This window comes from Macrobrachium rosenbergii, chromosome 51, assembly GCF_040412425.1.
Source record: "Macrobrachium rosenbergii isolate ZJJX-2024 chromosome 51, ASM4041242v1, whole genome shotgun sequence".
NCBI lineage: Eukaryota > Metazoa > Arthropoda > Malacostraca > Decapoda > Palaemonidae > Macrobrachium > Macrobrachium rosenbergii.
In genome coordinates this window covers 32853783-32870887 of record NC_089791.1, presented here as the reverse complement: position 1 = coordinate 32870887, position 17105 = coordinate 32853783, and the positions used below count along the sequence as shown (strand labels likewise).

The window sequence follows — 17105 nt, the reverse complement described above, 5'->3', positions numbered from 1 at the left end:
ACATTCACTGGAATACGTCTAATCCAATGTAAGTCGTTTTAAGTGTAAGATAACTTGCCGGGATTGGAATGTATAGCGGATCTTCAGGATCCGCCTCCGGGCGTAAAGGTACAATAATAACAATAATGCTTACTCTGTAGGGGTCATCCTAGTCCAGGTTTACCTTCCACTGTATCATTCCGAAGGTAGGCTCTCATATGGTAATTTGGGGCATGCCCTAAACTGCTGGTGAGAGGAAGAGTTTAGTTCTTTTTATAAAATAGGTAATAATAATAATGCTTACTCGGTGGGTCATCATAGTCTAGGTTTACCTCCCACTGTATCGTTCCTAGGCTCATATGGTAATTTGGGGCATGCCCTAAGATGGTGACAGGAAAAGTTTAGTTCTTTTTATAAATTTTATAAATTTTGTTTGCTGAACAGCATGCCCACTGGCATGGTCAAATGGTAAATGGTAATGACAAAAAGTCAAAAAAGTAATGCAGGAGTTATAAGACTGGCGATGAGACATCTCCAAGCTCATACCCTACATCGGGCCATGGGGCATAATTTATGAATTTCTCCAATTATACATTATATAACATTTTTTTCTTCTCTCGATATTCATTCTACCGAGACAGGTGAGTGCTTTTTGGGTTATAGCTTTTAAATAAATATGCTTCTGGTTGTTGCTTCCAAACCACCCCCATCGACCTAGAGTTAACCATGCCTCTGTAGCCACTTTTGCGTTGTTTTAGTATTTCAGACGTTATTTTCATGGCCTAAGTCTTCATTCAGCCTTCGCGTCCGACTCCAACTCCAAGAGCTTTGCTGCGTGGTCGGTAGTCTAGCGCCTGATCCTCATGGGAGTCAACGTGTGCGACTAAAAGTTCTTCTCTTGTAGGCAATCCGTTGTGTATATACTTTTAATTTTTGTATATATGCCAGATATCCTGTGTAGTAAATGTAGCATCATTTCGATTTATTTTCATTCAATATTGACAGGCGTCAGAATTTTAGCCTATTTTTGAATTATTAATAATAATACTGTTCTTACACTACTGCCAATGTTGTGGTTGTCACAAACCTATGTATTAATTCTATAATAGACCAATATTGTTTTTTTAAGGGGTGGGCGTAGGATGGATGCAGGTCTGTCATAGGATATGCATTCCGTAGACATTATCAAAATGTCTACGGACATTTTGACATTCCATCACATGCAGTGCATTATCAAAATGCACTGCATATGATGGAACGTCATCCAGTGATTTTTAGTATGGGTTATAAACTTTCTTGTTCATGAGTGTGTGCATTCAATTTATATTAGTATGATTGTTAATAATTGCACTAATCTGCAAGGGTTAATTTTTTCTTGTTTGTAAGAGAACTGCAGCTGTGCCATTTAACGAACTTATTTCATATGAATAAGGGTGTGACATCTTTAGACTAATGACTGTGATTTGATTTCATATTTACATCAGATTGGAAGTATATTTAATAAATGTGTATTGATGTGAAATTAATTGGTCTATTTTTTATGTTGAGAGGGTTCAGTGTCTAATGTATGTATTAGTTGATTCAGGCTTTCAAAGGCATGGTTTGCGATATTTCACTGAGGTGTGCGTTGAATATTTTTCCGTAAATCCAAGCCAAATGTCGGCAGGTGATTTTTTTTATTTGTATCCTTTCAGGGAGGTCTGTGTTAAAGTAAAGCTACATGCTCTAAAAATAATAATAATAATTACTGTATAGCAAGCTGTCATGCAGTATCCCCATTTGTAATAAATAATAATAATAATAATAATATAAGGGAAGTAGGCCTACAGGTGAAAAATATTGAGCGGAAGTATTTTTATATCTAGCCGAGGGATTAATAATCTGAATAAAATTTGACAGATCAATGTTACATTTTATAAAGAAATATTACAGCACGTCGTAAACTCACTGACATCCCGTTTCAGAGTTCTGCGATAAAATGAGGCTGAGGCTTCAGGTTCAGGGCAGTGTGACAGGATAGGCAGGGATTCAAATGTTCAGCTTCATTTACTGTGGAAGAGGCACCAGGAGCAACTGGTACTGCACGTAAATTGGCGACGTTGCGTGCAAGTGATTGTAGTGCTCAGACTGTAATGAATATTGACCAAAATAACCCATTCTTTTGAAGCTAAAATTTAGTTTATTTGTTTACATTTCTATCCTAATCCTGTTTTGCCTCTTAATTTCTTAGCGCATGCTTTGTAAAACTGTCGATGGCTGAATGGTTGTTAAATTGTTTGCTTGCATCCGTGGCCGTACGAATAAGGTTAGTTCACCAACGTGATACCCATCGCTGGTCAAAAGACCAACCATAGTTACCTGTGGCTGGTCACGGATGGCTTTCTGCGTCCAATTATTAACATAGGCTATTTTCTCTCTTAAAGTATGCCTATTTAATAAACCCCTAAAGTAGGCCTATTTAATAAACCCGTGTCTTTGGAAAGCTGAGTTATTAATATTGCTCCATTTCTTTTGAGCCCACTCTCCCCGGCCCTTGAGGTTCGCGTGAGTTGGAAGTCAATTCAGTGTTTGTTGAGTGAGAGAAACGCGACGATAACTAAATGAGCTTCTATATGCATTTCTAATTAAGCATAATGTAATCAGATCGAGTTCATTAATTGGCGAGGCGTTACTTGCAACACAGGGGAACTTGTTGGTCGTTTAATTGTTAATAATGTTTCATGCCTTTCTTTTTATGTCTCTGTAACTTGTTTTACTGCGTCTGTTCTCATTCGTTTCTTATGTTTACCTAAAAGAATCGGATTTTAAAGGAAAGGCAGGAGGACGAAAACGTTGTCAGATGATTAAACTGAAACCAGTTGTCATTAGTGCATGGCTTGACGAATGTTATAACGTGTAACTGATGAGGTGAAATTAAATTTCCTTGTATGACTTAGGCCTACCTGGCTCTACTCATCATCAGCATTGTATTTCTGTGCTTCAGTAAGGAAAACTAATTGCATTCCTGAAGGCAATTTCAAAAGGTTTATAGGTCACTTTTTCACATCTTCCCATCATCTGATTCTTGAAACGTAGGGCTATGCAAGGTCTACACTCTAGAGAATAGACCTAGGGCCTATGCGTCTTTGGGATGTGATGTTTTTGTTGGCCGCCAGGTTTCCAGCATTAAACACTAAAACGTGAATAAGGTGCAGTTATTAGCCAACATATGAATCAGATATAGGCTAGGCGAATACGCCAGTCACTATAATTATCATCATCATCATCATCATCAAGACCACAACTGCACCGCCGTTCGGGAATGGTTTGGTTGCCCTTAGGTTAATAGTGTTTTTTCCTCGCAATAATTTAGAGGCTGACCGAGATGCCTCGCCCAATTCATTCCTGGCTTCCATTTATGAACCGCATTTTGCATTTATCGAGATACGGATGCTTAAATTGGATGTCGTTGATCGTGAGCATTTAATACCACCCCAGACGCAGCAGTGAGAATTTGGATTTATTTTTCACTTCTTCAGGTAGCTCTTTTGGGGATCTAGTGTCATGATAGATGTTATTACGTGAAATTAAGCAAATTTATCAATGTCCCAATATATTCATAGCCAAAATAATAGTCTGATAGTGGACAGGAATTACAAAGGCAGTCTATGGAGGCCTTTTGTCTGTAGGAAATAGAATGAATGGCTTAAAATACAGAAGGCTATTAAGGCTAATTAATTGTAAACTGTACCGTGATTCATTCCAGATTGAATAGCCGAAAATACAGTAGGCTATTAAGGCTAATTAATTTTAAACTGTACCGTCATTCATTCCACTGGACCAAATTTAAAAGTCAAACTCATTTTTATTTCCGTTCAGCCGTGATATTATTACGGAACGAGCGTACAGCCGGGGATCAGGAGCTACTGATGCGTATCGTCGTAACCAATCTAACGTAGGCTAAGCATCCTCACCCCGACCTGAGCCTTTGCTCCAGGACCCTTGCCGCCTATTACAGTGGCGCTGCGTCCTCCATTGGTCACTGAATTCTTTATCACAGTAATAGTTATTCGGATATGTAGCCTTTGTAATTTCACTCAGGTCGTAGGTAGGCTGCCGGTCCCTTTACTGTCGAAGAGCTCCCGGAGGTCATTCACTGTACCTCAAGTATGCCCCCTCGGTCAAAACCTATTTTGCCGCTCAACGTAGCCTATACGGAATGCAACGTGTAATCTTGTATTTTTCATATATTATTATTATTATTATTATTATTATTATTATTTTGTGTGAAACCCTCGGCGTTTAGTTTTTACAAAATCATAAACGAGAAAATCCAGTGTCACGAATGCATGATACTTGATAGGAGCCTAAGTATAACGTAATTGCAAAATTACTTGTATATTGCGCTACGGCACACTAGTATAGTATAGTACAATACAGAAAAGTATATAGTATTACCTGTGTATCTGGTCTGTTACGCGAAGCACCAGATAATACTTTTAAACTTTTAAAAACAGATTGCACTAAGTATAACGTAATTGCAAAATTATTTGCATATTGCTGTATGGTACACTAGTACAGTATCGTATGATACAGAAAAGTATATAGTATTACCTGTGTATCTGGCTGTTACACAAAGCACAAAATAATACTTTTAAACTTTTCAAAACCAGATTGCACTATCGTTCGTGTTTGCTATTAGTCGAAGCAGAAGCAAAATGTATTTTTATCGCTGCCCACTCGTACCTTAGTGGACCGTACACGATTACTGGACAGGAGCCCTTCGATGGTAGATTTCCAACGAAGATAAAGGTCATTTTCTGGGTACAGTAAGGAGTGTTTTCCTTTTAGCTATTTCCATTTGACCATTCGGATTTGACCGAGAACTTGAAGGTCAGTTTATGGGAGCCGATGTCAAAGAGTCGTGAAAGTGGCTTCATTTGGATCGGCAAGTCGAAGTTTTGCGTTTCCTGACACGAACTAGAATGGCGGAGCCTTTTACAATCAGCTTAGTATATGGCTCTTGTCAGATATGTTTACATATCTAGATGAAACGTGGTTTTATGTTTATATATATATATATATATATATATATATATATATATATATATATATATATATATATATATAACTAATTTGTTTTCCAGTACCTTTTATAGCTGTCTGGTACCTAGCTAATGTACTAGCCTAAGTCCATGCCCAGCTGAAAATGGAAAGTATAGTACAGTGTGACTGATGAAAAATGTCTTGTATATAGCCTGTACATTATGTATACATATGTATTGTGTACCATATATGTGTATATATATATATATATATATATATATATATATATACTATATATATACTATTTATATATAGTACTTTAACTAGGCTAAATAGTTCAGGATTTGTAGATTGTTCCATTCCCATGGGACTTTGCATCCCGATATCACGTGTTCATATGATTCCAGGCGAGTTATATGTGTATGTGTATATATATAGGCTATATAAGCACAATGCGATGCCCTGGCTGAAAAGCATCTGGAAAATGTCTCAGAACTATTTTTAATAGAAGTTTATTTGGCTCGGTAAAATAGGGAGGACGGGAAGAGAGGCATATTTCGGATTGTATTGAATGTTTCTAAAGCGATAGTAGAGGTATTAACCGCAATTTACAATTGTCTTCAGTTTTTGGTAACATATGAGACCAGAAGTAAAACGCTGGCAGTGTCTAGGTAAGGTCGGAAAGATTACGATTGGTAAGTAGACTATTTGGAGTCAAGGGGGAACTGTTTCTTTCAGAATTCGTTGATGCTTTAAAGCATTCCATCTTGACTTTCATCGTAGGCGCGACGAGGTAACCTTGCGATAAGTGCTGCTTTTTATTTTTACCTACATATTATGATTTTCATGTTAATATTGATTTAGTTATTAGACCGCTGCCTATTGCATTTTTGCGTCGCTCATTGGCTGACATTTTTAAAGATTAGAAAACGTCTAAAATGGAGATGCACTTCTTATCGGTACTAAGAGAATGCATTTAATACAAAACTGGCGCATTTATTTCCCAAAGCATCTGTTGAATTGTCAGTATTGTGTAAATTATAAAACAAAAATTCAAAGAACCAATTTTAAATCGCCTTCCGCGTATGAAGAAATTAATAGTTCCAAGTAATCCCGTGCTCCAATAATTGCGTGCATGGGCTCGAAGGGAAACTGCAATTTTCGTTAAATTACACGCTAACGTATGGAAAGCTATTTTACCAATGATTATCAATTTGAAGGAATGGTTGAAGAAATTTACACGCTGCCTACGACTGATATTAGAGTTTTTTTTTTTTTCGTTTCCATATATCTTAATTTTCCCCGATTCAAAAACGATTTGCAAACCTCACAGCCTTCCTGTCTAGTGTTATCCACAGACATAAAGGAACAACAGATGTGGATTATCAAATCATCTAAGTATTGACAAGAGAATGTAACTATCTCCATAGCCTTCCTGTCCAGTATTATCCACAGACATAAAGGAACAACAGATGTGGATTATCAAATCGTCTAAGTATTGACAAGAGAATGGAACTATCTCATAGTTGATATTTTTTCACAAAACTGTATACCTAATGAACCCTTGTCTGTAGCCTATGTACTACTGCATAACACTGAGTGTTTTCAGAATCCCCTGAGAACGTCAGAAATATGTAATCAAGGGTGTCAGTGTAAAATACAAGACAAAGCGCAGCGGGGGAGTTGTAGATGCGACCATGAGGATTATTATTGTATGTGATATCACAAAAAAAGGTAGATTGCTGCCAAGGCTTTTGCCTCCATAGCCTAATCTAGTCTGCAGGTCTGCTGTTGGCCTAGGTAAATTTCAAGTGTTTGAAGTGCCGCACTATGTGATAATTGGTAGAGATAGTTACGGCACATGTTTTTACGAGGCACAGATCCGTGAAATTCATCAGAAAAAGCGCAGTTCTAAAGCCTGGTGAACTGCTTTTACCGACGGCGCTGTTGTTTGACCTCTTAGGAGATAAACATCGCACTCTCCGGACCTTCTGGCCTTTGCTTTAGTGCGTTTCCTTTTACCTTTACAGTATCCTCTACCTGACCGTGACCTTTTTATGAAAAAGGGAAAGATGAAAGCGAACGAGTCGCGATGTAGTCGCCCACCCATTTGATAGATCGAAGTCCTCTGGCTTAGCCGAAGCTCTTGCCTCAAGGGCTTTCTCTTGGCTGGCATCTCTCTCTCTTTCTCTACACTGTTATCTACATGGTTTGAAGGAGTGTTGGGGGAGGAGGATTCCGCAATCCGTTTGTGCTAAGGATTTTTGTCATTCATGGCAGATCTCTCACCTACAGTAGTAATATTATACTTATATATTTATATATATATATATATATATATATAGTATATATATATTATATACGTACGATAATTTAGTAGCTAATATAAACTTGATACGAGCGCAAATATTTTTACAGTGAAGAAAACGTCAATGAAGCCGGAGAAATTAGAAAAGCAGTGGTAGGCCTATAGGAAAAGGTGTACTATAAAAAAAAAAACCTATAAAGACAAATTATTATTCGGCCACGTATTTATTTTTCCGCTTTCAACTACGTAAATGTTTTCATTGATCATTGCAGTGAGAATGAATATTTTACATTTAAATGTTTGAGTCACAGCGACCACTTCCACATCTTACCGTTGTTGCGGGCGATTATATTAGGCTATTACTCCATTCATATTGTAGTGGTTTTAATGATATCATTATTTCGGGATAGTAATGTTAAAGTTGCATGCATTTAATGTAATGTTAAGCACGGCTAAGCATTTGATTGTAACATAAGGTAGCCTAATGTATTGTTCCCCTTGTTTGTTTTGACGTTTACATAGGGTACACGATGGTGTGGTCATTAGGAAAGAAAGTTGTTTGTAGGTTAGACCGGGCACGGAAACATAAATCTGCCCCATGAATATTTCCATTGGGCATGTCCAGCCGCAGTACCTTGAGGGTAATATGTTTAATTAGCATATCTCTTTCTTACTAAAGCAACTCTGTCTTTGATATAAGTAAGTAGGCTGATCGTGCAATAACTCCTGGGGTGTTAAGGCGCATTTGAAGGGACGATATTTTGATAACCTAAGAGATGGATAGTTCCAGCGTATGTTTACAGAGAACTGATGTACAGTTCAAGCGTCTGTTTGCAGAGAACTGTATAGGACAACCGAATTAGCTTATAAGAAATCGCCGGCGAGCGAAGTTTACTAGTTAAGGACGAGAGACTAAGGAAGGAGTGAGGATGAGATGCTCTATTGTTCGGAGAAGGGAGCCTAGCGGTAACGGGGGAGTCTGGGTAGGAGATGGGCCAACGTCCTTCTTCTCCGCCTCATCCTACTGCTCTTCCTCCCCCACCCACGCCACCGACACCACCACCACCTCCTCCCTCCTCCTCCTCCTCCTCCTCCTCCTCCTCCTCCTCCTCCTCCTCCTCCTCTCTCTGCCTCCTTCTCCTACATCTCCACCTTCTAAGAAGCATTAATCACTGGCCGCTCTTTGTCACCCGAGGATTTCTAGTGTGGCCGCCCAACCCACCATAGGGTCTCGCTTAACTTACGGCCACGTTACTTTACGTCCCTGTGATTCTAGTAAATGCTGTACACCTTGTATGAATGAAGAGATCTATACCTGGTTGTATTACTCGTAGGATACGAGTCATTCACAGATGTCGGTGCGACTGTTTTGTTCTCAGCCGTAAGCTTTGTTCGGTGGGTTGCAGTTTTGGTTAAGGCCTATTCTTTCTACTTATTGTAGTTGAATGATAACATAGTACTTACGATGTTGCCAGTTGCGTCACAGTACTGTTTAAGTTTTCATTATTAATGATAATAACCGTATATTGAAGTCAACGTATCGCTCAAAATGAATATTTAAATGGTGAGAAACTAAGTAACTAATTTTACTGTGGAATTTGTCGTATGGATATCATTACATAATTAAGCCTTTGGGATTAGATTGCTTTTAATTTTTATCGATATTGTTATGTATCACATGCAGTGGCCTAATGGGTAGGTTCTTTAGGGATCAGATTTAAACTTTGTTTATAGAAGAAAGCCAATTCCGTCTGCTTTTCCCAGTCAAAAGAATATTATGATGTGGATACGTATAAAGGCAAAGTGAAGTTTAATGACGGGAGAAGCTGGCGAGACAGCCATACTAAGTCAACACAGGGTGATGGGTGCAGCGGCTCCCTGTGTTATGAGTGACGCTTCTATAAACTTCCGCCAGGCACCGCCTCCCTCAAACCATTTTTCCTTCTTTTGTCTTATAGACGGTGGTGATATTGCTGCCGAAAATATGACGCCCGGTCTGTAATTCTTTGGCAGGAAATTAATGTATTTTGGGCGGCTCCTGCGCTCCCGAGCAGTATGTTATTTTTTCCCTTGAAATGAAGATCGCTTTAATAGATTTTAAGTGTAACTTTAAACTACAGAGCCATTTTAATTCTCGGAGAGTCCAGTTGCCTGGGCTCATTGTAAAGGCTTGTGTGGAAAATTGTTCCCAAAAGACCAGATCAATTCCTCTTATTCTAATCCATTGATTGTAGGCCCCATAGGTGGGTAGTACCGTCAGTGAACCTCACACGTGGACTGTAGGCATTACTTACGGTTCTTTGCAGCGTGCCTTCGGCACCTAGCTGCAATACCTATCATTTCTTTTACTTTACAACCTCTCGTATTCTCTTTCTTCCATCTTACTTTCCACCCTCGCCTAACAATTGATTCATAGTGCAACTGCTTTGAGGTGTTCCTCCTGGTACACCTTTCAAACTTTTACTGTCAATTTCCGTTTCAGCGATGAATGACTTCAGTGATTGGCCTTTGGCCCAAATTCTATATTCAGTTTAATCCATTGATTGTAGTCGTGCTGTTCTAGAATGCCGCCAGCATCATGGTGTGAGAGCGTTCAGATAATTGGTTCAGGAAGGAAAGTTTTGACGAGTGTAGAAAAAAGGTCACCGTGAATTCGCTTATGAATTGATTTAATGACGGAAGGTGACATGCAGATTTGTTTGCAATAGTTAGTCTTTGCTGAAAGACTTTATGCATCGAACTGATTTTGTTTGATCTGTTCGTAATGAACAGCAGCAGTACTTCTTCTCGAGTGACTGAATGTGATTAGTTGCTGAGAGTTCTAAAGAGTTGTTCTTTCTTTTGTTTTCATAATTTTTGTTTCTCTTACAAAAACATATTAGGTGTTACCGGTGATTGGATTTTTTTTTCTTTTTTTTTAGCCGCTTCGCAAATATAAAGCTTTCCTTAGCTACTGAAGAAATATATATTATATATATAAATATACACACATATACAAATGTACATATATATACACACATGTATATATATGTATGTATATATATATATATATATATATATATATATATATATATATATATATATATATATATATATATAGCCCTATATATATATTTCTGCAATATATACCAAGAAAAGTTTTAATATTTGCGAAATGACTAAAAATCAATCATCAGTAACACATCTGTTTTTATGAACATATATATATATATATATATATATATATATATATATATATATATATATATATATATATATATATATATATATATATATACATATATATATATATATATATATATATATATATATATATATATATATATATATATACATACATATACATACACACACACACATATATATATATATATATATATATATATATATATATATATATATATATACATATATAATGTATGAATGAGCGTTAAGAAAAGCTATTGACTGAGCGAGGGGGAAGCAGTTTTTCCACAGTAATTACGACTTGTATGAACATCTATAAGGTTTCCCATAGTTTACGGATTACATATCACTGTGACATTCAGCACAGTGTGTGGAAAATATTGAACGTAATTTCTTGTTAGTTGACGTTAAAGTATCATATAATTCATAATTCTTATGAAAGAATTATTATCTTCAACTATGTGCAATGGCCTTGGACACCGAAAATAAGAAGCTCGCTTAATATCGCTAATAATTTGAGTGTTGTTCAGTAGAAATTAGCTTGCGCATTACATTGACACTACACTTAAGCACCCTATGTATCAGTTAATAAAACCAAGCAAGGCCTAGAATACCATCATGTCCCCACGGAGTTTGTCTGGGAGCGTCACCCTTGGGAAGCACCTGGTGCTGCGGAGTGAGGAGCTCTTGGCTAAAGGTAGCAGCAACTTTGTGGTCATGAAGCCAACGAGGCCCGATGCTTCGTCTTCGTCTTCTCCCGGCTGTCTCGCCGTTAACGAGGACTGTCAACTGTTTGCGTCTGTTGAATTATGGGCTTTGTGGTCACAGTGACTGCCTTTCGCAAGGTAAGCCTTCTTACGTATGCGATGGAGGCAGTGTGGGAAAACGGCAACTCGAGTGAATCATGCGGTCGTCGTCTCGAAACTCCTGACGATCTGTGACCGTTGTAATGACAGCAGTGGCCGGGAGGTGTACTTCGGTGGCCGCAGATTGAAATTTGACGTTGCATCATCAATACATTGCATGGGATGGCTGCTGACGGTGTTGGGTCCGATTGCAAGTGAGGTGGCCGATCTTGGACTCGGGCTTTTTTCTGTATGTACAACTCACACAGGCATACACACACACACACCCATATATATATAATATATATATATATATATATATATATATATATATATATATATATATATATATATATATATATATATATATATATTGCGAGTGCGTGTATTTATTGGCGTGTACGTGAAATGAAAGTTCAACGATAAGATGTACAGTAGGCATAAAATTTTACAAAGACATTCATATACATCTTTCATACATTTCACGTGGATTTGGTCACTCAAGTCATTTACGTAATATTAAACTATAACAGTGACCAATGGAGTCAGAAAATTTCAGTTTGTCTCTGTTAACGAAGTGAATTGAACAATCACTTTCTGACTGTTGGTAGCCTACTACCTGTACTTGTTTTATAAAACTTGAGGCAAAATTCTTGGCGCTGGATGACTCTTGTAAGAAATTGCTTCGTATTTTAACTTCGTATATTAACTTTGTTGTGGAACTAAAGGCGCCTAGTGCGGAAAAAGAAATATTATTATTATTATTATTATTATTATTATTATTATTATTATTATTATTATTATTGTGTAATAAAAATCCGCAATTGTATAGAAAACTTTTTATTATTATTATTATTATTATTATTATTATTATTATTATTATTTATTATTATTATTATTATTCTTGCTGTGTTATTCCGTGTATGCATGTTTAGAGCAGCTTTATGTCTGTCTGTCCCGTAAGTTGAATAATTTTGTGTTCACAAGGCGTTGTATTCCTCTAGGTTTTGGGGAGACTCGTATCCATCGTTCCATTTTCGAAGAGAGCCAGTAATGAGCATATCATCGCCGCAGCGTTTTCGTTAACCTTTATTTCAAATTATTAATTGGCAGAGATCTTTCCTCGCCGTGCTCAGTTCGCTAATGGTTTGTTTTTACTAATGTCGAATGAAAAAGGTTAAATGCCTTAGTTACGATAAGCTTCGTCCCTTTCGCTTCACCTGAGCGAGTTAAAGGTATAATTTTCCTATATTTCATACCCTTGGTGGGTCTTGTTCTATGTTAGTCTTAAATATCCCCTCTGTTTATTGTATGGATTATACACTTAGCCTAGTATCTTTCTTAATGTGCGCAGGAATTGAATTATTATTATTATTATTATTATTATTATTATTATTATTATTATTATGTAAGTGGGTGTTGAATATTTTGTGAAAATAGAGACATTAATTTGTTTTTGATAATGATTTAATATGTGCTTTTCATCATTGAATTAAGGGTTAATTAGCACAGTTGAACCAGTATTACGATGTTAAGTTCGTCGATAATATTTGTTCCCTTTACATATTGGGGTCCAATTTGTCATGAACGCTCTTTGCAACTGAATCGCGCACACGTCTCAGACAGTTCAACGACCGTCTGTGAAGAATCTGACTAATGTTGAATAATTGCATGGAGCTGAGCAGTAAACAGAAGAGATAATCGTCACGTCTCGAGTTATCTCAATTCTTGGGACAAAAGCGCGTTAGCTGAAGCAAGTATTAGCCTAATTCCCTTATGGTTATTGACAACATGTCACAGACTGAATCAGGTAGGCCTAGTGTGGGCTTGGTGTTAGTGAGCCTGAAATTTGAAGCATATATACATATATATATATATATATATATATAGAGAGAGAGAGAGAGAGAAAGAGAGAAGAGAGAGAGAGAGAGAGAGAGAGAGAGAAATAATGGGCGGCCTGGCTAAATGATAAGGCATTTGGATTATACGCTTCCTAGGCTCATAGTTTGTTCCTGGCGCACCGCCCAGCAGTACTCATATTATGCAGCGTAAATGAATAACAAGCTACATCTTAATCGTCGAAGAATTGTCGAGAAGCTGGTAGGCTGTGTCCGGAACCTTTCTGTGCCACTGGCTCCAAAGGGTGAATAAAGGCGTATGATGAAAAGATGATTAGAAAGATGGTCAGTGTAGGACCTGCTTATTAAAAAACCATAGCTAGAGGTCTCAGGTACGACTTCAGGGCACAGAAGGGCACTTAGGCTATACCACGAAACGCCCATCGTTCCTGTGTAGACTAAGAAGTGAATTAGGTGCATGATAGATAAACGAGAGTGGGTTCATAACCAGGCGGCTAACATTCTCATCTTTTAAAACTTAGTCAGAACTGGAAGGCTTACGCATTCTGACGCATCCTCCTCTGAGGGAAAAAGCTGTATGGTGTATAGTGCACTTACCATGACAACTTTTATAGCCATGAGGCCCAACTACGAAACATAAAGTGTACTGTTTTTACAGGTGTCCTGAATTATTAAAGGTCTACAGAACCCGAATAGTCCCAGACGGAAAAAGACAGATATAAAGACTGCACATGGCCATTCGCCATCCCACCACCATAATGAGGAACCCGTTAGGTGTCATAGGAATATGAGCCTAAAGCGCTCTCTCTCTCTCTCTCTCTCTCTCTCTCTCTCTCTCTCTCTCTCTCTCTCTCTCCACGACATCTGCTAATGATGTTGCCTTTGCCTGGACTTTAGTGGTGACCGCACAATCTCCATATTTAAAGCGGAATCACGCCTGGTAGTGTGGATTCTCTGCTGCTGGCTCTTTCTAAAGTATTGTACCTAATTACGAAGAGCGTAAGGGAAGATTTCTTTAGCTCTTTTTTTTTAGTACATTCTGTTAATTGAAGTATTGCGTGCGTATATGTATATATGTACAGTATATATATGTGTGTGTGTGTGTGTGTTAGAGTGTGAAAAGTATCTTATACTAACGTGGGCTGATTATTACAATTCGTAATCTTTATCATTTAACTTCTTACTAAACGGTTTCTGTCAGATACAGTCTAGCAGTCATAATCTTTTCTGCATAGGCTATGAGGGAGTGCATTCCACAGTGGTTATCTGAAACGGCTACTTACATATGCACAAGGCTTTCTGGACGTTACAGGGGTCTCCGTTTGCCAGTCGCAAACGGACATTTGAAAGTGCTTTACGCCTAGTATGAGGTCTTATTCAGAGATTTAAGAAATAAAAAAAAAAAAATTATTGGTCACAAAGATAAGGTAACTGGGCCATGATGAACTTATTGGAAAGAATTGCTTGCTTGTAAGAAAGTCATTATGTCGATGAAAAGAAATCGGTTAGGCTATGCTTGGGTACAATTCTGCCCTAAAATGGAAGACTGCAATATCTGCAAAAATACAAAACTGAGAAAAATGGTAGATACTGCAGTTTTCCTTGCCTTACTACAGATTTTGCAGATACTTCAAATGGGACACCCTTAAATAGTAGTGGGAAGCATTGAAGAATCATTCTGAAACAGCAGTAATTTGTGTATTTCGTGTTTCACGATCCCAGTAGGTGGCATAGGCCTATCTCAGTTTCGAAAATTTTGCAGATACTGCAGTTTTCCATTTTAGGGCAGAATTGTGTTTTAGCCAGTATTCTTTTGACATTTAGTTTTGTTATTATGAGGGATTACTTTGAGTCTTGGACACGCTTGTCTCCCTAGGTTTAGTAATCGTATACCTAAGGAGGTACTCTAATAATTAAACACTAGTGACAAGGGTGGGGGGGGGGTGTTTGGGAGAGCCCCAATGAGCTATGTGTTTCATGTTCAGTCGTTCTTTTCACCTTTTCAGTAAAGACCTAGAATTCATTGTTTCTAGTAACTCGTGTACTTTCTTACGCTTTCAATCCTTTGTGGGCATGAGTATTAGGCCTACTTTACTCAGGGACCAGGCCTATTCAGTCCACAACAATTGACTTACCTTTTAGCCATCTACTTTTTAACCTAAAATAGAATCTTTCCTTGAAAGAGAAGGATTAGGGTAATATTCCACGTTTCTCTTTGTAAATCATTGTATCAAATAATGGGTAGTGTGTTTACGTGTGCCCATATTATTATTATTATTATTATTATTATTATTATTATTATTATTAAGAGCTTGTTGGCGCGCGCTACGTGAGCTGGAACCCTCCCAGTCCCCTACATAACCCGACCCCACCCGGGGCGGACAAACAGGTTTGCAGGAGAAGGGTGGATGTCTCCCCTACCCTCCCGTTCCCATACCTACAACCCCCACCCAGAGCGGACAAACCGGTTTGCAGGGGGAAGGTGGCTGTATTATATCTCCCCTACTTATTATATCTCCCCTACTGTCACCCGGGGGAGGACATACAAGATCCACCCGGTTTTTTTTATTATTATTATTATTATTATTATTATTATTATTATTATTATTGGTGTTGTTGTTGTTGTGTCGATTCCACTCATTTGCTGAAGCTTGTTTATATATTGAAAAAGTATGTATTCACAAAGGAGTTTGTTCGTAATGAAAAAGGGAAAGCAGAACTTAACAGGATGTGCGAAAAAGGAAAAGAAGGAAGGATAGAACTAATAGAGTATTTTAAAGTAGAGTTGAAAACAGCTAACATTTAAACTGATAAATATATTCGTAAACCAAAGGCAGTTGAGAAATAAGTTTAGAAAATCCACATCCAAGTCACTGTCAGGAAGACGATTAGGATTGCTGACGCTCTTAAGCAGGAAAGCTGCAGCCTGGAAACGCTGTACAGTGCAGACTAGGGAGGTGAACATTTTCATGTCGAATAAGGGTATCTTTTAACAGTTGTCGCAATTGAAAGTTTTCCTATCGTTGTTGGAAACTTCAGGCAGTTTTGCCTGCAAGATAAAGACACCAGGTACAGCAGGTATCCAGATAGAGGGCAGTATTAAAGATCTGTAAAATGCTACAGAATCTGTATTTAGAGATTCATGACGCCCAGCCAAGCACATCTATCCCACTGGCCGTGGCAGACATGTTTCCAAAGTGAGGAGACAGAGCTTGGAACAAAACGAATAGCAGATTTATTCAGCTGTTCCGAATCCTGAAGCGCCGGAAAGAATCTCATTTTGAGGCATCTTAGTGCACCGGCTGTTGGACTTTTTACTTAATGCATCTTGGGGACGTGAGCGTCTACTTTTATCAAAGAATTGCAAAAAATAAGTAAAGAGTATGACTACTGTTGTTTTGTTTTGTCTCATCAATAGCAACATTAAATTTGCGTTGCTATTGTTCGACATTTGTTTGATAACTATTTGAAAATATGTATGTACCAAGTGGCAGCAGAAAATAATGTCCATTATTGGCATTGAATGGTCGTTTTTCATTTGCTGAGGGCAATGAAAAGGATGTATATAATTTCCATAGTTACGTAAATATTGTATCGCAGGAACGTGTTCGTTTTATTTTTAGGATGTTTTCATGTGCGACATTGTTTTAGAGATGCATTGTATCAATTGTTGACTGTTTAATGGCCAGAGTAAAAAAAAATGGATTACTGTGTATATAGGCCTATTTACCTTAGTTTTTCTCTTACGTAAGCATGTTTATGAACAAGGTTCTCCCCGTAGGGGGGTAGTGCCGTCAGTGTATCCCACGTGATGCACTGTAGGCATTGCTAAAGGTTCTTTGCAGCGTTCCTTCGGCCCCTAGCTGCAACCCCTTTCATTCCTTTTAGTGTAACTCCATTCTT

At 37.9% G+C, this 17105-nt stretch overlaps 1 protein-coding gene across 1 annotated transcript in view; it reads left to right on the top strand.

The window, feature by feature from the left end:
• LOC136833303 (ephrin-A5-like) overlaps nt 1-17105 on the top strand; it is a 287390-nt gene that overhangs the window by 484 nt on the left and 269801 nt on the right. Inside the window, exon 1 of the mRNA XM_067095251.1 lies at nt 1-28. This exon is cut by the window's left edge and continues 484 nt beyond it. Coding sequence (XP_066951352.1) covers nt 1-28 — 28 coding nt within the window. The remainder of the gene's footprint in view (nt 29-17105) is intronic.